This window comes from Chaetodon auriga, chromosome 12 (genome assembly GCF_051107435.1).
Source record: "Chaetodon auriga isolate fChaAug3 chromosome 12, fChaAug3.hap1, whole genome shotgun sequence".
Taxonomy (NCBI): domain Eukaryota; kingdom Metazoa; phylum Chordata; class Actinopteri; order Chaetodontiformes; family Chaetodontidae; genus Chaetodon; species Chaetodon auriga.
This window is the reverse complement of record NC_135085.1, coordinates 4,302,501-4,328,064: the sequence shown is the minus strand read 5'-3', so window position 1 is coordinate 4,328,064 and position 25,564 is coordinate 4,302,501. Positions and strand designations below refer to the sequence as shown.

Genomic DNA, 25,564 nt, shown 5'->3' with positions numbered 1-25,564 from the left:
AAAAGGCAAGTTCTGTTCTCTCATTTCTCTGTACAGATGCAGCCTACTGGTCTGAGGATGGAGCTTTCAACCTGTTGTTCACAAGCCTGCGTCTTTGGTCCCAGAGAGAGAATTTAACAGCAGACAAAACAGTTTTTGTCCTACAGCATGTCTTGCTGCAGGTTATCATTTCCTGTGTGCTCTGGATCTCTCTGGTCTGAGTGAAGACACACTGGAACTAACTTCAGTGCTTTTCTCATTGAAAGTCTATGTATGCTGATGGAAGTCACTGAAATGATCATTTAAATTCTTAAAGATTTCTTTCATAATGTTTGGTCCAAAGACATACAGTCAGAGACACCACATCAGCACTTTCAAATGGTTTTCTCAGCATCTCTCTACACGATATATAAATTATGTTAGCAGAAATAAAACATGCTCAATGAATTCAGGCAGTTAGAGAAAATCCAGAGGATGCCTGTAAGGTTTTATATACTAATTTGCACCTGCAGGTTCACAGTCTGTGGCAGGGCAATGCAGGAAGTTCTAGCTTTGTAGAGCAGATTTTTCTCATCCGTCTCAGTCAGACCCCTTTGAACGGGGATGGACCTGTTTGTACAGGCAGGGGCAGCGCAGACCAGCTGACAAATGAGTCTGAGATGCTGACCTCATGTCGCACCAGACAGAAGAGCTCAAAGAGGGAAAAGTGGAGGGAAAGAAGTGAGAGCAGAGAGACAGACCTGAGCAGAGTGAGAGAAGTTTATTGACAGGTAAGATACAGATGAGAGCGGAGGCCTGAACCTAGTCCCAACACACACAAGCACACACACACACAATTTAACTTGGGCTCGTTGGTAGAAAAGACATGTTTAATTTGGGGTAATCGGGAACTTTACCACAAAATAGTATGAACTCAAGTAGAATATTTACAACAATCTCCTAACAGAAAAACGTGGCCGAGAACCAGATGAACGAAAAATAAAAACCCACTCTGGAGGCGGCCTCCGTTGAAACACTGACCCAGTCTTCTGTGCATCTCCACTTGATACGCAAACTCACACTTAAAACACACACGAGGGCCGGGGAGATGAGGTTCACTTCAACTTAAAAATAATTAACAGGTTCTACAGGTTTACAACACAGGGTCACCCGACATCAGCAGTAAAATAATGTGTTCAGGAGACACAGGAGATCAAATCACACCACACACTAAAGGCACATGTACTTTGGTCCCCAGACCAGAATCACATGTTGAAACCTTGTCTAGCTGTGGATGTGTACGCATGTGTGTGTGCACCCACTCACAGCCACGGTTTAGAAAACACTGGGGTGGGATCTGAGCAGGAACGTTACGGGTGGCTGTTCTTCAAGGCAGGCTCCACCTTCGTATCCTCGGTATTCTGACATGTCAGCAGTGAGTTCATGTCAATACATTCCAAGTTATTTTCTAACAGAAACATCAGGAGTATTCGACGGTGCTCAACCAACGCCGTGAGCCTCAAATTACTTTTCCCGTTTCCCAGAATGCCTTTAAACATGCCCACAATGAACTTGACGCTTTTAATCAAATCATGTACAAACAGCTTCAAAGTGATTGTTCAGCTGTGGGAATAACAGCAAGAGAGTAGGCCAGTTAAGAAGAGCTGCCTCTTGAAATTTAGAAACGGCACCACGCTGCACAACAAGCACTTCATTCTATCTCCTCTGAGGATTTCTGGTTTCCAAAGTCCTCGAACTTTAGTCGTGTCTGGTCTTTAAACTACATTTAAAAGTGACTCTGTAGCGCAGTAAGTTTGTTAAAGCTACAAGCTTTTTTAGTGTAGGTTGCTAAATGCCCACAAAGTAACTTTGGGTGCTGGTAACGTCAAACTGGTCATATTTACATTGCAGATGAGAGAACGGCCTGAAGCACACTTTGACCTTTAGTGACAACCACATCTACTCCTTTATGCTAGAAAAAAGATGCCCTGTTTGATTGTGAGAGGACCAAAGCGCGCACATTAGCAGGATGACATCACAACAACCTGTTCAAAAACACATCTTCAAATGACAGCAGCTGAAAAGGACAGAGAGGTCACATGACTGCAGGAGTGACGCAATGTATAGAAAAATAACAGATTCGTTACATCTGGACAGAAAATCCAAGAAAAAGAGGAAACAGTCAGACGGACAGGTGATCGCCGGGCAGGGCAGGACGAAACACAGCCAACCCTCTCTACTGCGGTACAGAGCAACAGCAGGCTGAAAAGTGCTGTTTCGCTCTCCTCTGGTTGAGGGTTTCAAGTGTGTTTCACCTCTGACCAGCACCACCCACGGCTGTGTTTGGGTGTGGTCAGAAGTGTGCTCTGCTGCACCTGTAACCACACCCAACAGTGATGTCGTCACAGTGTACTGATTCACCCATGAGTACACTTCTACATCACAAAAAGACACATTTCAGCTGGTGTTTAACATGTCACACGGGTCAAAGCAGGAATTAGCAAACTGTAAAGTACCTCCAGGCCAGGCCTGGTCTCTGTGCTGCTTCTACTGTCAACACAGTGTGCTGTCTGGGTTTGGATTTCTCCCACCATTTTCACTGAAGACTATTTCAAATGATTTACTTTGAATTTCAAGCTTTGGACATTGAAGCACATTTTCAGTGATAAAATATTGTACTACTTAATTTAAGGTTTGGGGGATAGCTCTGAAGAGGTTAACAGAAGAAGTTGAAAAGAAGACAAAAAACGGTTGTGACTTCCTCGCTCATCGCAGACATTAAGGTTTCGGGGTCGGGCGTGAGGGCTAGATGGTCGACTTTGAAAAGGAAACTTTCAGGTGGTGATTCCCTCCCATGTCGTAGTTGTGGAGATCCATCAGAGCCTGGATGGCTTCCTCTACAGACGACATCTGGATCAAAGACATCTTACGGTCCCTGATGACGAAGGAGCAGAGACACACAGCAGGACATGTAACCATGTATGAAACATTTGTATGTTGAGTCTTTTTGGTGCCTTGCAAGATGACCAGGGCGATCTACAGAAATGAAAGCACAGACAGACATCTGTAGTGTCATGAGGAGATCCATAATGACGTGCTTCTTACTGGAAGAACTTGAAGGCCTTGACAGTTCCTCCACTGTTTGAGAACAGGAGGCGTAGATCGTCCTCTCCCACTCCATCCCTGGACATGCAAAGACAAACTATCATTGTAGCATGAAGCAGAAGTGATCGTACTGCTGATTCAACTATTTGCCTGTCTAACACAAAAAGAACATCATTTGAGTGACGTGTCGCGGCCGTCCCACCGGATATTGGAGAGGTGAAGAGTTGCAGATGGAGGAAAGATGTTCTGGAAGTTTTTAGATCCTGGCTTCTTAAAGCGATGGAGGGGTGAGCCAGAAAAATCTGCCCAACAACAACAAAATATTGACATGACAATAACTTTAGGTGCAACTGATGCTGACAGAGAGCTCCATGACACAGAACAACTGAGCAGCTGTTTGTTAGTCATCGTTACAGAACAATAACTTCCACATTGTTCAGAGGCATTCTCAGATTTAAGTTCAATGCTGTGACTGAGGTTGAAAATATGTAAGATTAAGACTAATTGCTTGTGACTGTCTGATCTGGCTGTTGACGATGTAAACTGCTGACTTAACAATTCAACAGGCACCATCACAGCTCAATATTCAACAAGACACTGAAAAGCTCCCGTCCAGGATGCAGATTACCCCTTACCTTTAGTCAGCAGCTGGTCATCCAGTCCTTCTCTAGGCAAAGCCACAGTTTGATGCTTAGACAGTGTCACCCTCATCACCTTACCGAACACCTTCTGACCATTCAAGTGGCTCATGGCTACAGGTGAGGAAAGAATGAAAATACGGATGAGTGATTCATCTAAAAGCCTGACAGCATTTCCACATCTGATGCTACCGTGGATCAGGTTGATACATGAATCACGTGAATCACAACAAAGCCAAGAGCTTGTTGTGTGGTCACAAATGCAATGAGGAAGTGACTCATGCTGCAGTGTGTATCAACAGGTAAACCTTAACATTAACATCTGAACCTGACTCCACACTTCAACTCTTTATGGTCCCACAAGAGGACGTTCTCTCTTCAAACACACAAAGACAATCGAAGACATTTAAAGTGCTATACGATGTGGATAATGTAGAATAAAACAAATTATGTATGTTAAGAGAATATACACTTATGTTCTATCTTTACTTCACAATAAATTTAGGCCTGAGCCAAAGTCATCTCAAAAAAGCTTGATAAGACATGATGATGCATTCCCATCACGATCAATTTGGAGCACGTTTCCAAAGCACATGAACATTTATTTCTTGGATTGGACAGCATGCTGTATTCCTTTCAAACTGTTGTATGTTTTGTACTTGAAAATGGACTAATCACTTCAGATTTGAATAAAGTTACCGCGTCTTGATTCAATGCATTTTGCAGTCTGATACTACTGAAGGATATCGTTCTCATAAACACTCACCCAGCTGAGCCTGGTTGCCATCAGACAACTGTATCAGAGCGCTGTCCTTCTTGTTGTAGAGGATCTTCACCCTCTGGACATCACCATAGACCCCTGAAGTTAGGGAAGAGAGAGAGAGAGAGAGAGAGAGAGAGAGAGAGAGAGAGAGAGAGAGAGAGAGAGCGAGCAAGAGAGAGAGAGAGAGAGCAAGAGAGAGAGACAGACAGAGAGAGAGAGACCGAGAGAGGGAGAGAGAGAGAGAGAGAGAGAGAGAGAGAGAGAGAGCAAGAGAGAGAGACAGACAGAGAGAGAGAGACCGAGAGAGGGAGAGAGAGAGCAGGGAGGAGAAGAAGAAGACGAGGAGGAGAACAGAACAGACAGAGCAGGAGAGATGGAGCCGACGAAGATAAAAGAAGGAGAGGTGTGAGGGATGGAAGGAATAAAGTTAGTGCTAGAAAGACAAATGAAAAGAAAAGATGGAATCTTCCCTTTTGACTTGCACTAGAAACTCAATCAACGCGTCTGTGTAACCGAGAGCTTTTATGTTATGACTGTCAACCAGTGAGAAGAGTCAGACGCCTCAGCTTTACCTCTGACATGCACCTCAGACCGCTTGGCGTCTGGCTGAGGGGGGAGTATTCTACTGAACAACGTGTGCATGACTCACAACTCCAGCTTGATGATGGTCGACAGTGTAAGACACATTTTAGAAAACCTTTCAACAGACATGCACTAACCTAAGACAGAAACATGTACAGTAAATGCACAAAGAAGTCCTCAACAAAAAGTAAGTTCTTTTTAGATTTTTCTATTTCAGTCTTTGTGAAAGATCTGTGCCTATCTGAGAGGAGCTAAAACTGGTGCAAGGACAAAAACAGAAACACTGCTGGGCTGGTTGACAGTCTTATGTGACCCTTCTCACGTGCCTAGTTTCGGTGTGTGAGTGGCAGGTAACCCCAACTGCAAAGCTGTAGAATAACTAATCGTACCAAATCTAGAGAAAAGGGAAAAAGAAAGGAAGAGATGCAGAGGCTTTAAGAGCGAGAGAGTCTTAGTGAGTACACCGCACAGTCATGATCAACTTAACCGATAATGTGGTGAGAACATGAACACTTCAATGATCCATGTGTCCCTGATAGAGTGGAGGCTCCGATGGACTAAAAACCATGAGCACACAGACTCGAGGTTGACATCTGAGTATAGCAAATATTGAGTAAATTAGTCCAAAACCGGTCCCAGAGTGTTAATTTGTCTTTGTGTTCCTTACAGAAATAAAACCTGCAAGCGTTTCATGTTTTCCATGTTGCTTTTTGCCAACACAAACAAAGAGTGCAATACGAATTAGAGGTTGGATTAGAGGTTTGTTAGCGTCACAGCTTCCCAAATCTGGTATTTTGCAAACTGGACAGTGGACCAGTGGTGGGACACAACCCCACTCCCTTCATCTAGCAGACTGGTTCCTCATCACTCCAGCTGTGCTGTCAGGCCTCTACTGAAGCTTTTACTGTGAAGCAGATTCTGGAGGTGCTGGCTTCTCACCTTGATCAGCATCTGTTTCCTTCAAATCAGTCAAAACCAGAGTTTCATTGGCAGATCAGTTTTATGCAGGTTAAGCTTAAGTGTGTTTTTTTTTTTTGTTTTTACATCAGTCTTAAAACAATGTCCGGGTGCCCACAGGTTTTGCTTGCTGTAGCCATTCCTCCTGTTCATGCCAGCCATTAAAAGATCCCCTCCTATTGCACTTCCTTATATCCTCCAATCCTGTGGATTTTGTTCCCCATCAATTACACTGAAACACATTTTAGCCAGCATGACCAGAATGAATGAAGAGCAAGCAAAACCCGCTTCAATGTTCATATAGACCTGACTATTGTTTTAAGGCAGATGGGAAAAAATATGAGCCAATCATTTAATGGCAAGAAGCTAACAGCAAGTCAAATTAAGCAGCACTTTTTACTCTACCGCTCGTATGGAAACACCCTGTCCACAAAACCAGCTTTCAGTTATCAGCGGCTACAGCTGCGAGAAATCCCAACGTGATAACGTTCTGACTGATGACATTTACAATCTGTGGATCAGGTTTGTCTGCATGTGTTGACACATACAGACAAAGGACGACACATGGATAATTTTGGTGTCTTTGTTCTCATCAGTTAAGAGATAAGCTGACCAATCAGACAGTCTCTCAGACTCACTATTCTTCCAATGTAGAGACGGAAGAAGATTTTAACTCTGGAGTGTACGATATGATAGAGGGAGGCTTGGAGATACAGAAAGATATAGAGGAATAGCGTGTCCACGACATCACTGAAGAAAGTGAACAAAATTGGATTAACAGAGAGAGATATACAGATAGAATAGAAGAGGTTGAACATACCGAAGAGGGTAAAGAGACTTTGAGGCGTGACCATCTTTAGAGAGAGAGACCGCAGAGCAGAGGACAGGAAGAGGAGGAGCAGAGGAGGAGGAAGAGGAGAGACGAAGGTAGAGATCAGACCGCCCAGCGTTGGACGAGGGGGGAGGTGGTGGTTTCCATGATGATGCGGGGTGCAGCAAAGATGAAAGGCATGGGGGGTTTAGGGAGGGGTCAAAACGGCAAACCCAAAGTCGGGTTAGACCGGATTAAGAAAAGCGAAGAGAGGAAAAAGGAGGTGAAAGAAATTTGGGACAAACGTAAATGGGAGGGGGGAGGGTTTTAAGAGGAGTGTACAACATTAAAGGATGTATGGCCAAATGGAGAGAAAATAAATGTGTGAAGGGGGGAGCAGAGGAGGGAAGGAAGGAGGCGGGGAAGGGAGAAAGGAGGAGAGGAGGACAAAAACCAAAGCAGAGGTCAGTAAACAGAGCATCAGTGGAACATCAACGGAGTCTGAATGATTGCTGGATTGATTCCAAACACACATGCACACGCACACGCGCACACGCACGCACACCCTGCTGGATGCATTTATCAGTGAGGAAAAGAAAGGATGTGAGGGAGGTAGAAAATAATACACCAGGATGGCAAAATGAAGAAAGCATGAGATAAATAAGTGAATGACAGAGTGAGTGGCAGGAGATATCAAACCAAAAGGGGGCAGTTCCATGAAGCAGATAGCCAATCAGATCACATGTAACGGGAAGCAACAGGTGCCAAAAGGACTACTGTCTATGACTGGCAGACTGAACTGACAAAGATACGTAGAAAAGGAGCTGTATACGAACAATGACACTTCAATTTGACTACTTTCCTGTTTTCAAAGCAGATAATCCTCAAATACAATTTACCAAAGTACTAATGGAACACAAATCAATTTGCCATATTTCTTTTGATTGTGCGGGATGTCCAGCATCCCACATGAGACCTGTGTCATCTGGCCATCACCTCTGAATGGGACGCTCAGCATACTGTGCTAACAGAGTCCACTGCTGATGCAAAGTTTCACTTTGTGGGATATAAATTCACACAAACACTGCCATCAAACTTGAAAACTGCACCTGGACAGGCTGCATTCTCAGTGATTCAATACAAGGAAATGTGTTCATTTCCAGTCAAGAGGTTCGGGGATGAGGGTCTGCAACAGAGGCAGGTGTTCAACTAACTTGAAGTTTGGAGCATGTCCACGATCACTGCACGCCGCACATAAATGAAACTAATCAAACCATTTTCTCTTGTCCAGCTCAGCTGTAGGGCCCTATGATTTCTGCGCTGCAGGAACACAGACAGAATCCCTGAATTTCAGAATAAAAACAGAATTGACCTTAAACTGCAGATCATCACAGAAATGACTAAAATGAGGAAGAAATCTATTTTAAAAAAAACCTGAGTTCTGTTTTGTCATTATCAGCATTTTTTCACAGCACTTAGCCCGAATAAACAGACAACTATGCTGCATGTATTGGTGTCTCTCTCTCTCTCGCTATCACACACACACGCACAGTTTTGTCAACGCCACCCTATGAGAGAGAGAGAGAAAGCGAGAGAGACAGCAGAAATGCAACCACACCGACAAGACGCGAGTTTCCTGAACACTTGGTGTCTGTATGTGTGGATTCTGTTGGAAAAAAATGAAAAAGCGTCCCGTTTCTGATCAAGCAATTTTTTTCACCCACCACACGATTAGTCACTCTTTCTGATGACGAAATGTGCTTGAATTGTAAGACACAGAGAAATAAAAATGAAAGGACAGAACTTGGGGAGAAATCAAAAGGGAATCTGGAAAAAAAAATGAAAGGATTTCATAGGGCCCTACTCTGTGGCTGTGCTGGAAATAAAGGACGTGATATCACACAATCCATCAGCACTGGCTGATGTTTTACCAGTATTAAATTTTAATTTAATCCACACTGAGGGCAAATGGTGAAAAGTGTTTGTAAGGGGTTTCTATTGCTACTCCATGTGGAAACACAGGTAAGAGTACTGCATGGAAATGACTGAAAGCTGACCACAGACGTCGGCCAATTTGATGACACATTAGAGAAAGGAGAGAACAAGTAACTGAAAGACAATCCCCTGGATCAAACACTCACAACATGAAGAATGGCCACAGCACACTCAGCCTCTACCTAGCCACTGGACTGTAATGAGTACACTCCCACATGTGTTCAGGAGCTGCTGTTCTCAAGCTGATCGTCATTAGCTGCTACCAAACAGCCACAAGTCAGCTGTTGCACCAAGACTTTACCAGAAGGGGGACACAAGTGTGAAAACCACCACTCCACTGTGCAGCAACACAGACAACAGAGGGAAGGACTCCGAGATAGATGGAACACACAGAAACAGATCACAGATACTGTCGGTATAGAGATACAGATGTAAGAGTAGGTGCACAGTTACAATTAGAGAATAAACTGAAACTTGACAGAAGAAACAGAAATGTAACGTAAAAATTATAGAAGTATGTAGGTGTTCAGATTAGAGCAAACCACAAGGCTTCAAAAACAGAACATTTAAGATCTGATATAGAGACACATGGTGCTCAAACATAAAGGAGTTGAAAATATTTAAGACATTTCATTTTGGGACCTGTGACAGTCCATGAAGAACCCAAATCAATATGGAGATTCCACGCACACACACAAAAAAAAACACACGTATGCACGCACATACTTGTACTTCTATACATGTGAGGACCCTCACTGACGTGACAGCATTCCCGAACCCCTTACCCTAACTTTAACCGTCACAACTAAATGCCTAACCCTAACTCATATCTAATTCTAACCTGACCCTTAAAACCAAGTTTGAACCTTTAAACAGCCCTTTGAAGTTTCTAAAAAAGTCCCTACTCTGTTGGTTAAAAACATGGTCCTCACTGCATAGCAAGTACAAGTACAAGTACACACACACCCCCACACATGCATGCAAACAAACAACCGGTAATTCACAGGGTCCCCATTCGCTTGTGAACAAGTAAGGAATGTCAGAAAGAGCTGCTCAGAAAGTTCAGTCTGATACCGTTGTTAACAGTGATGGCAGTCTCGTGAATCTGACAGAGAAAGTTCTTCACAACAAGACAAACTGACCATTAGGAAGCATTCTAGAGCTTTCCACACTCCAACAGGATGTATGAATACACTCTACCGGGGAGCGACACGCAGCAAAACGATTGTCCTGTGTGGACTTTCTGGAACATAAACTCTGTCAAGCTGTCCTTGCCAGAAGAAGAGAGTTTACAGGTGAGTTTTCAGTGTGCAGTTAAGAAACAGTGCCCATAACATGAACAACTAAGATATTTCAATACTTTTAAATGTTTAGACACCTAATAGTTGGCGAATATGTTCTATACTTTGACACTTAACAGCCCGCAGTCAGCTGTGATTTTAACTGTCCTACACGGACTACATCTAGGTGGAAGATACATGATAAATCATACCGTGAAGTGGGCTAAGCACACACACAGCCACACACCAACACAGGAATTCACACGACTATCAACTCAAGAAAATCATTCAGCATCTGTTCAAAAGTTGAAATGAGTGACTTAAAGCAGAGACTGCAAAAACTCATTGACAGTTCCACTTGTGATTAGTGTACCTCTTCATTTAGGTTGGACGCCAACAGGACTCCTGACACCCCGGACCCAGACAGAGCAACACGACCAGCAGCTGCTGCCGCTGCTGCAGCAGCACTCAGTGGACTAATGGCTCCTGTTAGGAAAACACAAGACAATAAAAAGGTGAGAATAACACGTGCAATACTTCAACAGAAACAGGATAAAACTTACAGACTTAAAACTAACTATATTAACTTCTGTCAAGACGAACACTTCCTGATCAATAGATTGAATAGATTCTGAATGACAGAAACAGTTTCAACAGAAATGCAATGCTACAGCATTAAAAACATGCAGAGAAACTGGAATGAAGAAAAAACAAAAAGGATATCCAAAGCAGAGATGGTGATGTGCTTGATGCCATGGTGATATGCTACATGTCATGTTAAGCTTTGGTAACTTTCAAGCTAATGAGCTAAATCAAGCTTTTCGTAATTATTTTGCAATAAATAAACAACATCAACATCATCTTGATCAAAACACACATTGCTATTTAAAGGTACGCTGAGAAAGCTGCACTTGCTGCAAAACAGAATATCCCCAGGGAATAAATGTTCATCCAAGCTGCTTTAATTTCAGTAATGAACATTTGTTTGAGTTTGAGCGTGGTGTTTGCAAATTGGGTTAAACGACTCAAATAACTCATTGCGGTCTTTCCCAACTATGTACTCAGTGTAAGTGGGGATTATGCACTCTCCCATTTGAATGTAATTAAAAGCCAAATGACTCAGTGTAAATGTACTCCAGCATGGCGGCTCAGTGGTTAGCACTGTCCCCTCGCAGCTAGAAGAGTTTTCCCAATATTCAAGGCTTCAAGGTAAATTCAATTCTGTGCATGATCTGTTACTGCATATGAAAAACATCACACAACAATGTCTGTAAAACAGCAATCTATGATCATGACTTCAATAAACATAAACTGTACTCTTTTGTGCCAATATTGAGAGAAAGTGAACTGACTCTCCATCTGCAAAGGCTTTTCCACTAAAATTTGGAAGCTGGTGACGTGGTAACTAGCTGAGGAACCTTCAGTTTAATGTAAGGCTCTGCTAATACAGTACTGTGTAACAGTTACAGTAACTAACTGTCAACTGGCCAATAATAAAGATTCTTTACATTCTAAACACAGAAATAAACTAAACATCTGACAACTGATCAACCAACCAATAATGCCACACAGACAAAACCAATTTTCCAGCCCTGGCACAATCAGACAACCAGAAAGGGACATGACAAGAGACAGGACAGCAGCGGGACAGAAAAGAGCAGAGACAGAGTGATGGAAAAACAGAATTAAGAATTTAAAAAGAAAAGATAGGTACCTCCACCCTGCGAGAGGGAGAGAGAAGATGAGTAACCTCCTCCACTAGAGTAGGAAGCTAGCGCTCCAGATGGGGTACCTACAAGACAATGACAACTAGATTTAGACCAAAAAAAACACTCATCTAACCTCACACCAAAGAGTGCAATTAACACAACACACCAAACAGCCTAAAGCCAGTAAAATACTTACACTGTAACAGCATTATACTGGAGTGAATAAACATTATCAATAAGCCAAACATTTATCTAAAATTACACATGTATGAACCTGGTTTTATAGCCTACAGGCACCAGAAAGTAACTGGAAATCAGTTCATCATCAATTATCTGGACACACGGATGAGTTAAACTAAGTTATGATAGCATACTAATATGTCAACATACAAATACAATACAAAGATGGGACTTAACATGGAATTTTCCCGTTAGTTTCTTATCACAAATACTGCATTTTGAGATGTCTCCATTACTTTCAATACAAGTAGCCAGATCTTTAACTGTTTCTGTGTCACTGTGGAGTGGAGCTCTTCACTTCTGGGCAGAGTTACAACCAAAGAGAGACTGTCCAGTTGTGAGTGAAAGCCATATCAGGCTATGTGATAACATTGTGAGTAACAGACAGCCCCTCTCGAGTTGAACTACACTGAAATATCATACGAGTTTGTATGATTCACATAGAAGTCACATGTACATGCAAGGTGCTTCTGGCGTAGCTGTTGTGCATGAAGGAGTAGACCTGTATTCTTCCAGTCAGTCCGCTGGTTGCACAATATGCCCCAAACTCTGAAAACACTGTTCTGTTTGCACTGCAGCAACAGTGCTCTTATTTATTTGTCTGGTGTATATATTCTTTGGTCCTATCAGAGAACGACCCAATGTCACACAACATAAAATTCAATGTGGACACTGGTAGAAGCTGTAAATACTGTCTGTAGTTGTATCCTCTGTTTACTAGAACTGCACTTATTCAAGATGGATTACAAATTATTCAAATGAAAGATCTGATTGTCCATTTAGTTTTGCCTAAGCTCAATTTAAAAAAAAACAATAAATAAATAACAGTGCTAGTACAAGCATTCAAAAAAAGCTTGAGGTTGATTAAATATTCATGAAACTGACAACACTGAAAGCTTTTGAAAATCTTGAACCATTATCGCAGCCATACTAATGAACACCGGCAGGCTCATGACATCAAAACACATCCACCTGAGCTGACGCACGTCACTGCAGGAAGGACACACATTCCTCAGGAGGGATCTAAAAAAAGGCTCACGTCTCATCTCCAACTTCAAACCGGCTCATGCACAGTATTTGTTTCTCATCCGCTGCATGAACGGGATTTCTCTGTGCATCACAGTGTATCAGCATTAGTATTTAAATAACTAAATATAAATATACAATTCATTAAGGATTAGATCAACATCACTTCCCAGTAAGATTCTGGAAACTCTAGTTTTGTGTACATGTTTTAGCGCTGCAGTGAACTGGAAACCTGACACTAAACAGAAACAGGAATAATACTGCTGCTGTGTTAAAGTGGCACAAATTGCGGCCATAATGTCAACTAGGATGGACCTACCTTACAGAGAGAAAATAAATGGATTTCCTTATCAAATAAAGTGTATCCTGGTTAGTGTGTGCTTTGACAGATCCACAATCACACCAAGATGAAAAAAAAAAAAAAAAAACAGTAATAAAGATGTTGGTGGCTGGAAGAGATGGAAGATATAAATGAAAGGGTGAACAGAGGAGTCGTTCCACAGGACAAAGAACTGCTCTCTTTGCCTTGGCCTCCACTACCACATAAGTACCCTGTACTAATTTGTTAATTCTCTATTACATAACAAAACCTGCACATCTTATTGTCAGTAAGCAGTTGATTGAGTGCACACCTGCTGCTAACTGCACACCTGCTGCTAACCTGCTTACTGACCCAGTTACTGACCAGAGGCATACTAGAAGTTCATCTCTTAAAGGCTAGTATGAACAGGGGAAATGGTTACAGAAAGCAAACTGTCTCAGTGTAAATACGGCAAATGAACAATCTTATTAATGTGAACCTTGAATCTTTTAAGCATAAAGGTTCTGAATGTGTAAAATGGCACAGAAAGGAACAATCTGAATTTATTTGTTGAGAATCCTTCTATGATCACAGAAAATATGGTTATACAACATGTAACTTATATTGACATCAGTCACAGCATGAACAAACTCTACTGATGCAGCATACAGGAGAGCAGCTGTATTTTAAATACACTCTAAAGTGTGTGTATTCACATTCATATTGCTAAATAAACCACTGTGACAAAATGCTCTCTCACAGTATCAGATGCTACCATGTGCACCACACTGAAAACCTGCCTCTCATTGGTCTGTTGGCCATAGTCCTGCTCAGTCTTAGCTGTTCTGGCTGATGCTTCACCAAAGAAGGCCCCCCTGAGACAGACGGTGCTTAAGAGAAATCAGTGGAGAAAAATGGAGAGATGGAAGCGATGGGCTCTTTGCCAAAGCAGTCCCTCCTCATGAGCCCTTCGCTACTGACTCGCACTGTCACCACGGATACTGATGGATGCTTCACTCACGCAGCTGCTGTTATGACTTGTGTTGTTTCTAGGATTTCCCCCTAAATGTTGATGATTCGAGTCATCAGCTGACCTTGACCCATATGTTGTCAGCTGAATCACTGTTTTTAGCTGCGTCATTGTTCACAGAGCAGGAGGAAGAGCAGGACAGGCTGCAAACTTTACAGAGTCTCAAAAAGACCAACCACAAGACTGACTATGATGAAAGTAGAGAACAGAGATGGAAACTGAGGGTGACTTGTGTCTGCTGGCATCTCCAGCATGAACAGGCTGGATTGAGGTGTGGAGCAATCATATTACTACAATTGGCTATGTTCTGTCTCTACTGAACTTAACTACCATCTAGTGTATGCCATTTATTCCACCAAGGCCAAATGCCTGATCTCACAATGTTAATAATAATAATTCAGATCTGCTCCAAATGTAAAGGGTCCTTCTTTGGCTCAGGCTACACCCGTCCACGGATTTTCATGATAATTTTCCATTATCCTGATGACAAACAAAAACATAACTGAATTGATTTAAGGTATGGCAGCTCACACAGTTACACAGTTACTGTGCGTTTCTGGCTGCTAATGAATGTAAAAGCATTTGTCAGGCTCTATGATCAGTGCACTGGGGATCAGTGTGTTGTGCATTTAGACTTTTAGTGCGCAAACTGGTCACAACTGATAGAGGTGACAGACTGATGAGAACGCATCACGGTGCTGTGTTTAAAACATTTTAGAGGGAAAAAATAATCCTAGACGTGTGTGGCTGATAAATAACACTTTTTAAATCCTGTGTTGACACAGTTTATGTGCATAGCTTTGCCTGTATACAGTGTGATTACTTCTAATGAGAGGTTTGGCACTAATATAACATAGATGCCAAATATTTAATGTCTGGTATATTTTGATGGTGAACAGCAGGATTTCCATACATTCATACAGACAGGGACTTCTGTGTCCTTGACATTACCTTAAAAACTTCTTACAGAATTTTTGCGGCCCATTGATGAAGTCTGTGTATTGTGGGTTGCTGTTATTGGTGTTCGTCGCTGTTGTTTCTCACTGTACCATTGCACATCGATGTTTATTTAAGTATGGCTTGTTTTAGAAATCCCAGGACAAGTGCCACATACAAACTGAGCACTAAACAGGAATTTTACTGCTTTGCAGCAAATTGCTTTACTTTGAATTCTGAAACGTCCCTATAGGAGCTATCGTGATGCCGCTGAATACTCCTCGATTGTTCGTAAACAGGATATCCATATTTTTTTTTCCTCCATTATTCTGCACCACCACTCACTGTTGGAGGGCATTAAGGTCCTCTTACTCTCCCTGTTCACTGATTTGGGATGACACTTAATACGCTGAACCTCTCATACAAATGCACAAACAGAGATGGAGTGGACAGGGTGATGCATTGGTCAGAATGATGGTGAGCCATACAGGTGTGTCTTTACCAAGAGAACTGTCTTTGGCTTCACATTTACTGCCTTGGGTTTGCCCACGACTGAGGTATGACTGAGCAGCACTACTGGCACAAGAAAGACCTAGAGAGGAGTTTTCATTGAGTGCATGAAAGGGGCCACAGGTGTGACAGTAAAGTATAATGGATATGACAGAAGAAGATATGAATGGATGTGATGGATGAAAGTCGAGGTGGATTTACCCAATAAAGAATGGTCCTTGTTGGCTGACTCCCCATCTCCAGTAGGAAGGTCTGGTCTGGTGTAATCTCGACTCTTATCGTTGTTGTATTTGACGTTGAGGTTGACCAGTTTACTGAAGTCTATCCGCAGAGTACAGCATGAATTATAGATGTTCTGTCCATCCAAAGACTGGAGAAGAGAAAGTGAACCAGAGAGAAAGACTCATCATAGTGTTTTAACATATTTACATTTAGCTTGTTTTATGCCAGGATTTTTGATACCAATACTGACATTGATATTTAGGAGTTTAAAAAAGTCTCATTACCATGTATCAGCTAATACTTCAGTATACAGATACAGATCCCCTTTTTGAGACTCAAACCAATCGGGACTTACTACAATTATGAAACAGTCAGGCCGATATATCGGTCTAGCTCTAGAGCTAAGAATGTTAAAAGACCTGAAAGTGAGGTATTTGCTGCATAATTTGCATGTTGGGCACAAATAGGCAGAATGACAAAAGGAGACCTCTGTGAAGTCACTGAGATTAAACATAAAATGTAAAGAATTTCTTGTAAAGCAGACAGGAGGTTATAGTTCTACCAATACTGGATATGAAGTACATCAAAACCTATTACTAGTATTATTAAATCACAAAAAATCAGAGTAAACTTTCCTCAGACACACCGTCAAAGCCTCATAGAAACTAATTGTTGAATGCCAACAATAACAACAACAACACCTGTTCTTACAATTTTCTACTGGTTGCTGGTCTAACAGCTATAATTTTCATATGTGTGTGATCCTACCAGTTTAGCTTGCTGTGCATTGACCGGGTCGCTGAACTGCAGAAGGGCCTGAAACTGGTTGTTCTTGGTGAAGGTTATAATCTTCATCACTGTCCCAAATTTACTGAAAATCTGGAAGAATCACAGAATTCACAGAGAATACCAGAAACATGATTTGAGCAACCAAACCTCATTTATGACATTGTATCTTAAACTGTGCTGACACACAATCGTAATCACAATTAGGGGTTAACAAAATGTGAGAGGGTGGCAGTGATCATCGATGAAATGTTGATTTCTTATCTTTTCCTCTCCAGAGATGCTCTTTTTTGCCTTACAGATGCTGTTTTTTATAAAGAGAAGAAGGTCCAAACATATGGAAAGATATCAAACTTGGCTATGGGGCCGTGCATTTCAGTCGGAATGGTGGATGTAAACAATGTGTTCAGGTTTTACCTGTTGTAGAACATCCAGAGTCACAGGATAAAACATATTGTCAATGATAATTCGCAGGACAGGGCTCGGAGGTGGAGCTAGGTCCAAAACTCCAGGGTCAGACGATGGAGAGCTTCCATCCTGAACTGCTGACACTGCCTGCAACACTGCCTGGGCCCTCTGGGTGGGCAGAAAAAACAAATACAACCATGGTTTGGTTGCAGAATAGTGTTCGGTGTTCAAATACAGTATATCTAAGCATATACCTGGTTCAGAGCTGAATCTGTTTTCAGTTCCTTATGGTTGGAGTACTGGATGAAGACAGGAGTGTTCCTGACCTTAACAAAATAACATTCATAAAACACAGTTCAATTAGTTGCCCTTACAACAAGAACAGAACTTACTAATAATGTGTAACTTGAATGGACACTGATGTATTTCAGACCTGTGGTGTGACAGCTGTGTAGTAGTTCACCATAGTAATGGCTGCTTCCTCTGTACCCAACTCCAGAAACGCCTGGAAGCACACAGTAACAGATTTAGCAGGACAGCAAATCACCTCCAGGACAATGACTGTGTTTACATGAACAAAATAATAAGGTTTTTGCCCTCTTTCCAATAATACAGTATTTGTACAAAGCTGTTTACATGGCTCATGAAAATGAATATTCCACTAATATTCCCGTGTGCATGCAGCCAAGCAGACTCTGATTAACAAGCACAACCTCCCTCTTTCATTAGTTCAACCACCTTCTTGAAAAGGTCAGTGTTGCAATATTAGACATATCCATAAACCTGCTGATATCCATGTCTTTCATAATGTTTGAAAGTGGGTGTGTTTTTCCTTCTCAGCAGAAATGTGGGCTTTTCTTTTGTGCATGCATCTCTAACCCAGCCTTGCAAACTGTCAGCAAGGGAATATGCTGTTTACACAAAACTGTCATACTCGGAATAATAGTGGAATGTTAGTGTGCATGTAAGCATAGTCACTGCACACTTCTTGTTTTATATTGGCTGATGGTGTACAGTTCTGTTTGTTTTACCTGGTTTTTGCCCTTCAGCATCAGTATATTGGTGACCTTTCCAAAGGGCAGCCCCAGAGCAATGACTTCTGTCTCTGACACTTCATTGGGAAGTTTCCTAATGTGGAGAACTCTGGAGGGAGGGGACTCATCCAGACGCTGTTTTTTACTGTCACTGCCGTTTGCTGAACATGGACACACACACAGATAAATAAAAATAAATAAGTCATCATATGACACCACAACTCCAGATCAAAGCTGAAGCATATTTCAATCAGAACAAAATAAAATAAAGCACAAGTGCAAATTCTAAAATAAATAGTGACTAAGCTTCATTTAGCTGCTTCAGTTTCAGGTCCTGCTATTGCTCATGCTGGCTCACTGTCACACTGAGAGCCACTGTTAATGTTCGTAACACCTGCGCTTTTCCTACTGTGACCTGTCAAAACAGCTGCTGTGAAAATTGCCTTTTGGTAAATTATTCTATCATTAGGTCAACAGAAAAATAACCTGATAATATGGCAACAAACGGCAATTTGTAGGTTCAAGCCCTTTTGCACACAACAGAGGGAAGCAGCACAATTGGTCAACATTACAGCAGCGAGCAGCAACAAGCGTGTTTCAGGCTTCACAAGGGTGAGAAAAGTCCCTTCAGCGAGTTAAATTCTATTTAAACAAAGTGTAAGACCAATCACCCACTTGTTTCATCACAAAGTCTGCAGTATTTCAATAACTGTGCACCTTCATCAGATTTGAACGAAACTCGATGTGTATGTTCAGGAGATTGTGTGAGTTTAGTCGGGGTTGCTCAAAGGTATCTGGAGTTATGACTAAATATGTGATGAGCTACACTCTTTTACACCAATCAATGTGGCACTTGAGATTTTGGTTAATACTTGCCCCCACAGCATGTACTCCTAAACTGGTGTAAATTCTGTTCTATCTGTTCAAACATTTTACAGGTTTCTGATCATCTGTGCAGGTATGTCATTCACTGCCAGACAGCCTCTGTCATGTCTCGACCCATCTGGGTTCAAGTACCATGATCAGACCTTTGCTTCCTGACCACTTCCCCATGCACTAAAAGCGTGGATTCTAGCTTTAAATGATGGTGGGTTGTGTTTGCTGATCCAATCCTAGTTAAAACTGAACGTACCGGTCATGGAGTTGGGGCTGCTACCGTACATGTTGAGCTCATCTGAGCCTCTCTGGAAAATCAAGAAAAAAAGGAAAAGAAATTAAACTTTCATTTTCATTCCAACATCTGACAAATTTTAAAAACATTACCATTATAACTACAGTGATGTAATACTACTACCAAAAATATGTCAAACATTATACTGCATAACCTCTGTTTGCCTTACTGAAAAGCAATGCTAGAAAATTTCTGGACATCTTGCTCATTGTAACATTCAGCATCAAAGAATAAAATTACAAATATATAAATCACAAATTACTTTAATGGCTTTCCTTTTGCATAATGATATTACACCCTCTGTCATTTATTACCATCCAACAAAATTCAACCACATGTTATCTTATTGTCATTTGTGGACAATATCATGTAGATATGATAAATGCAGGTGTGTTTTGGTAAAAATAGGAAAACATAAAGAGCGCTTGCCTTCACACCAACCGCAACATCACTGCCAACGGAGACAATGCAGGGAGATGAAAAACAAAAGAAAAACAGAAAAGGTAATATTACATAATATTCTCAAGGAAATGCAATTACTCAAAAGGAAAGACTGGTGCTGTTAAGAGCCTGGATGAAAATGTTATGGGTTGAACAACTCAGTGACATTTTGAGGAAAAATCATGAAATACAGAGGTTTAAATGTTAAACTTTTTCACACTCCTGGTTCTTAATGGAGAAGCACATTTAGCCATTTAACACTTTCACAGGTTCAATAATTCAGCAAATCTTTGAATTACTCCAACAATCCTCAACAATCAACAACAATCCAAAACACCCTACCTACACATATCAGGGAAGCCAGCTCACTAAATATTTTTTAAAGTCAGCTAAAAAACTCATCTCTTCACTTTAGCCTTTAACCAGCTATGACTTCCTGAAACAGGCCTGAAACCTTTGCGCTTTGCCTCACATTTATGTTACACAGCACTTCTTTGAAAACGTTGCATTTTACTTGATTGTATGCATTCTACTTTTAACTTTATTTTATTACTACTATTCAGGGGGTTTTAGTTTCCATCTCATGTTGTGCACTCTCTTTATAAAAGACTGTGGCGTGTGTTTTTTAACCTTCACAGCACCACAACAGGGTGGGTTTTTTTTTTTTTTTTTTTGAGAGCAGCGTCAGGCTGTGTCTGCCACAGATAATACCCACAGTAAGGTTAAACCCCTGGGAAGATGTTCTGGGGTAGGCTGAAACAGGCTTACTTTGGTTAATCAAGCCTGGTCTGTCTGTGTCTGTCAGGAAATTGGGAGACTCATTTATGCTCGTTTGCCTCAGAGGTGTCGATTGGTAGAGTTTGCACATAAGGCAAAATACTGTCTGAGCTCTCACCTATTGAGTCTCAAATTGCAAACCGCCACTGTAGTAAAGGAAAAAGAAGAGCGTGGAGACGTTTGCTGCTTCCATTCTCATTCTCACCCTCATTTATTCATATCTTCATATCTTTTATGCAAACCTCTTGGTGAATGTGATTTCTTTGTTGTAAAGCACTTTGAGCTGCAGTTGTCGTATGAATGGCGCTGTAGAAATAAAGTTTATTCTTTGCATCCTCTTATGTTTCCCTTTAACTACTAACTTACAATAATTTGGAAGGAACATCAATGACAACCAAAACCATTATGACCTTACCCAAAATCAAACTGGAGAACTAAATAATAGCACAATTACCTCTTAGATATTTGAAACCTTGCCACGCAAACATAAGAATTCAGCTACTCAATAGCGTTTCATTTTATTCTGAGAAATAAATGCCTTGTGCCGTTTTTGATTACGTCATTTTGTTATTCTGTAACGTCGCATGCGACGATCACTCGATGGTGCACCTGCACAAATGTTAATGATAAGTACCTGTGCTCATAATGGAGTAGCTGACGTTTTATACAACAACGATAAGCCGGCGGAGGTACCGTGTAGCTTCAAACAAAGGACCCTTAGAAACTGACAGATGCGCGTAACATATCGGCGATTACATGGTTCATTAATAAGAAATAGGCTAACAGCTTATTACAATGGCATTAATAATAACCCGCAACAACTGTCGCCATTCATCAAACACACAAACATTCAACGCACACATTTCACTTTAACCGGTGGCGACATTAATGTAGCTAACGTTTAACCTCACGTTCATTTTACGCATGAGAGAAGTTGATATATACTGAACTGAATAACGACCTTTCGCCAACTAACTTGCCAACTGTCACATTGCCGAAGACAGAGGACCCACATAAGACGTAATATATGTTCAAGTCATGTTCTCCCATAAATGTGTGCTTCCCCACAAGGAAAACCACATTAAACTATCACTTTTTGGACTGGGGCTTGGTGTTGTTAGCTAGCTAACGTTATGTTATTCGCAATATACAGTAATGTTTAAAGGTTCCTCCTGAGCTAACAGTTAGCATATCTTAAATTGAGCACAGGGAACGGCACCTTACGCCTGTGTCGTATGCAAGGCTGTCGGAAGTGCAGCCAAAAGCTGTAGTTGTAACATAAACAAATTTACCCGTCCATTGCAGCTCTTTGTCCTCTTCTGTCTGTTGATATTTCAGCACACTTCGATGCCTTGACAGTGTGAGCAAAATGGGCGTTCTTCTTCGTCTTCTTCTTCTTCTTCTTCTTCTTCTTCCTCTTCTTCTTCTACTGCTTATTTATCTTCTTCTGTTAATGGCCATTGGCTACCAACAGTAATGTTAGATATAGTACCGCCACCTTCTGCTTAGGAGGGTACCTCAGCAAGTGACTGGTTTACTAACAATGAAACAAAATAGTGCAACGAGTGCCATTTGGTAAATTTTGTTCATAGCAAAATGTTGTCTTCAGCTCCTACATGTGCTCACATATAATGAACTCTTTGAAGTTGCAGTTGCACTTTTTTATTTGTGTAAATTGGACTTCCCCTCTCTTCTGCCTTCTTTCCCATATGTAACATGGTCAACAAATACCTTAGCAATTCTTGTTTGTGTGTAGTGAGTTGTGGCTGTGTTCATATTTCTTGGGATTAATCAGTTTCTTCTCTGCAGACTTTACATGCACAATCACTCATTTATGCCTTTCTCAGTTTGTCTTGCATGCTTCTTTAATGCCTAAAATAAGACATTACAGCAGAATAAGCTAAGTAAGAAGTGTATAACAGTCTGTAAAAACATTTTCAGACCTCTCAGCCACAGCAACGTGCATAACTATAAGGAAGTTCATTTACATCAAATCTGCTGAGTGAGCACGAAATATATCTGAGCAATCATCACTCTTCAGGTAATAGTTGGTGCCAAGCACAGATATGTGAAGGCAAAGCAATATGCATTCACAAATCCGACGACCAAATTTGATCTAAAATATACAGGCTGCAGTCAATCTGAAACATCACAAATCTGCAGACACCTTTTGTATCACCCTGATGAGACAAAGTAGAAAGGATTTGAGTGTGTTGCTGGAGTGGTCACACAACAAAGGAAAGAGAATCGATAAACTGGAGAGCAGGGGTGTAACGGTAGGATAGTTTGTCTCATACAGTGTTGTACAGGATGTTTGGTTCCACATGTGACTTCCTTCCATTCAATATTCCCTTTGAACTGTTAAGTATGTTCAACACACTCATGCTACTCAACTCACAAATCATGCAATTTGGGTCAAGGTTAAAAAATGCTCCCTGGGCCGTAAGTAGGCGAACAACACAGGGATCTTTTACAGACTGTGACTCCTCTGGCTTTCCATTTTTGAGCAAGTGACTGGATTACAACCTGCATGGGGATGTGTGCAGCCGGCTGCATGGTTTAACACTCACAGGCAGTTTGAAGGACAGAAGGGACAGCCATACAAACATGGTGTTCTGTAAACTGTGATGTAACTAAATACATTTACTCAAGTATTACACTCTACTTCTGAGGTACCTGTATTTTACTTGAGTACATATTATGTACTCAAGTAAAGCACGAAGAAGCTCAAAATATTATTTTGAGCTTCTTTGTGCAGATTCTACCAAATAATATGTAAAACACAGGAAATGAGCATCATCTTGACCAACAATAAATGCTGCTGGGAGGAATCCCTGTGTAAATATGTGTGTGTGATTTAAATATTAATAAAGTAATTACAATTACTAACATACATGTATATGCACATATGTGCATGTATTACATTTATATTATTTGACACATCCAGCCCAATGATTTATTTTGCTTATACTTTAATATACATTGGTACATTGCTGATAACACATGTAACAGAGTATTTTTACATTGGGGTATTGCACATTTTTAATTGTAGTTATTATATTATAAAGGTTCTGAATACTTCTTCCACCATTGTCTGTAAGCACAGCCCATGACCTTCATCCCAGTTTGATCCACTGTGTCTGAGATATGTGACAGGACATAGAGTATGTGTATGTCCTGTCCTACATGTCCTACTACTGATGACCTCCCGCTCCTACTTGCTGTATTGCAGAACCTTTGTTTAAATCAAAGACCATATCAAATATGCATTTGCTTTTACATGCAGTATATGCACAGTTAATTTGAAATTGTCTATTATCACATTCAATATAAATCATTGCCAGGGGGATAACAAAACCAAATCCACAATTGTTAACATAATTTGTCAGAATTACTGTTAAATTATCGACAAATTAATTAACCTTAAAAGGCTGTTTGCATCTTTCTCCTGTGATGTTACTGGTGTTAGTATTAGATAGATAGATAGATAGATAGATAGATAGATAGATAGATAGATAGATAGATAGATAGATAGATACTTATTCATCCCCAAGGGAAATTCACAAAGTATTAGACTTAAGACTTCATTTCCCATGAACATATCAATGCATTGGAGGTCATTTTTCTATCCTTTTTGACTCTAGACAGCTCACACAAATGGGACACAGTGTTTCTAACAGTTTTACAAATGTCTCAGGCCTCATGTGGCAGAAACAGAACTTCATAATAACTGATCTCCATTATTAAATAGGTGGAACGATTTGTTTATCTTTCCCCTCAGCAGACAGGATTAATGGGCACACCCCTCTTGGGTTCATAGGGCGTTTTCCTGGTAACCATCTTGATGCAGTCTATGATTGGACAGACGCTGAGGCACAGAGTGCAGCCTGTACAGCTGTCAGTCACCATGGGAAGGTGGGTCTCCGGGTCGAACTCTATAGCCTGGAAAGACAATAAGCAAGACATGTTTCACGACTGAGGCGGATTAGTCTTAAAAACAGAGAAAACTAACTTTATCTAACAGACGACAGACGTACCTGGTACCCAGAGTCATTGCAGGTCATGTAACATTTACCACAGTTGATACACATCTCTTCATCTATCAGAGCCTGGACCTGAGAACATGGAGGGGTGGGTCATGATTAAGATCAGTTTATATTAATTTTTTCTTGGTACTACAGCTGCTGTCACCACACGAGGACTCACTGTAACACTGCTGGAATATTTTTATATATTGATTGCTTGTTTATGAAGGTCAACAGCTACAGTACAAGTTAATATTGTAACCTTACATAAGACAAAAAACAGTCTGTGGTAGACGTGGCCTTTACTCTGCTGACTGTAGGTGATTACCATATCAGAACCTCACACATTTTTTATCTGTTGATCACGAGAGCTGCACTTCAACTGTACCAGTTTAATTCTGAAAATGTAACAACAAAATGTGAGAAATAAATAAGTACCTGCTCCAAGTTGTTCAGTTCCTGGTATGCTCCAATGTAGCGCAGCGCTCTGGCTATCACATCCTACAAATACACCATCACCAAACCACCACCACACACACACACACACACACACACACACACACACACACACACACACACACACACACGTATACACAGTATGCATAAATGTTTTATTGGTTAAAAACGTATTTCATAGAACAAAAATTAATACATTCAAAGAAATAGTGACCCTGTGTGTGTGTGTGTGTACCTTGACAGCGGGAACAGGTTTTTTGGGCGTGCTGACCCGAGTGATATTGGCCTCCATCACATCAGTTTCACTGGTGTCTCTGAGCTTTTTCTTGTACTCTGCAATGGCATCTGTCCTCTGCTGGAGGTATGGACCAAAGCTAGGGAGGCTCTACACACACACACACAC

At 41.1% G+C, this 25,564-nt stretch overlaps 2 protein-coding genes across 2 annotated transcripts in view; both read right to left on the bottom strand.

Moving 5' to 3' along the window:
* Positions 1-724: 724 nt before the first annotated feature.
* LOC143329059 (polypyrimidine tract-binding protein 2-like) lies at positions 725-22,056 on the bottom strand. The gene is made up of 17 exons (XM_076744733.1): positions 21,973-22,056; positions 19,892-19,913; positions 19,424-19,475; positions 18,289-18,452; positions 17,691-17,762; positions 17,512-17,583; positions 17,267-17,425; positions 16,832-16,942; positions 16,043-16,211; positions 11,804-11,881; positions 10,463-10,575; positions 6,824-6,857; positions 4,468-4,560; positions 3,699-3,815; positions 3,266-3,365; positions 3,064-3,141; positions 725-2,893 (listed from the first exon to the last, which is right to left on the bottom strand). Exons 1-17 carry the CDS (start codon positions 21,978-21,980, stop codon positions 2,764-2,766), a joined length of 1,572 nt encoding a protein of 523 aa, XP_076600848.1. The 5' UTR covers positions 21,981-22,056; the 3' UTR covers positions 725-2,763.
* A 1,567-nt stretch (positions 22,057-23,623) lies between these two features.
* Positions 23,624-25,564, bottom strand: part of dpydb (dihydropyrimidine dehydrogenase b) — a 13,531-nt gene continuing 11,590 nt past the window's right edge. The window contains exons 22-25 of the mRNA XM_076745938.1: positions 25,397-25,546; positions 25,144-25,206; positions 24,718-24,795; positions 23,624-24,622 (exon numbers count right to left, since the gene is read on the bottom strand). Of these exons, the coding sequence (XP_076602053.1) occupies positions 24,458-24,622; positions 24,718-24,795; positions 25,144-25,206; positions 25,397-25,546 (456 nt within the window). The 3' untranslated portion in view covers positions 23,624-24,457. The remainder of the gene's footprint in view (positions 24,623-24,717; positions 24,796-25,143; positions 25,207-25,396; positions 25,547-25,564) is intronic.

Coding starts and splice junctions, on each gene's coding strand:
- LOC143329059 (XM_076744733.1), bottom strand. Junction 18,453..19,423: donor CAGCCCCAACTCCATGACCG/GTACGTTCAGTT, acceptor GTCCATGTTCAG/CAAACGGCAGTGACAGTAAA. Junction 11,882..16,042: donor CAAGGACCATTCTTTATTGG/GTAAATCCACCT, acceptor ATTGTCTTGTAG/GTACCCCATCTGGAGCGCTA.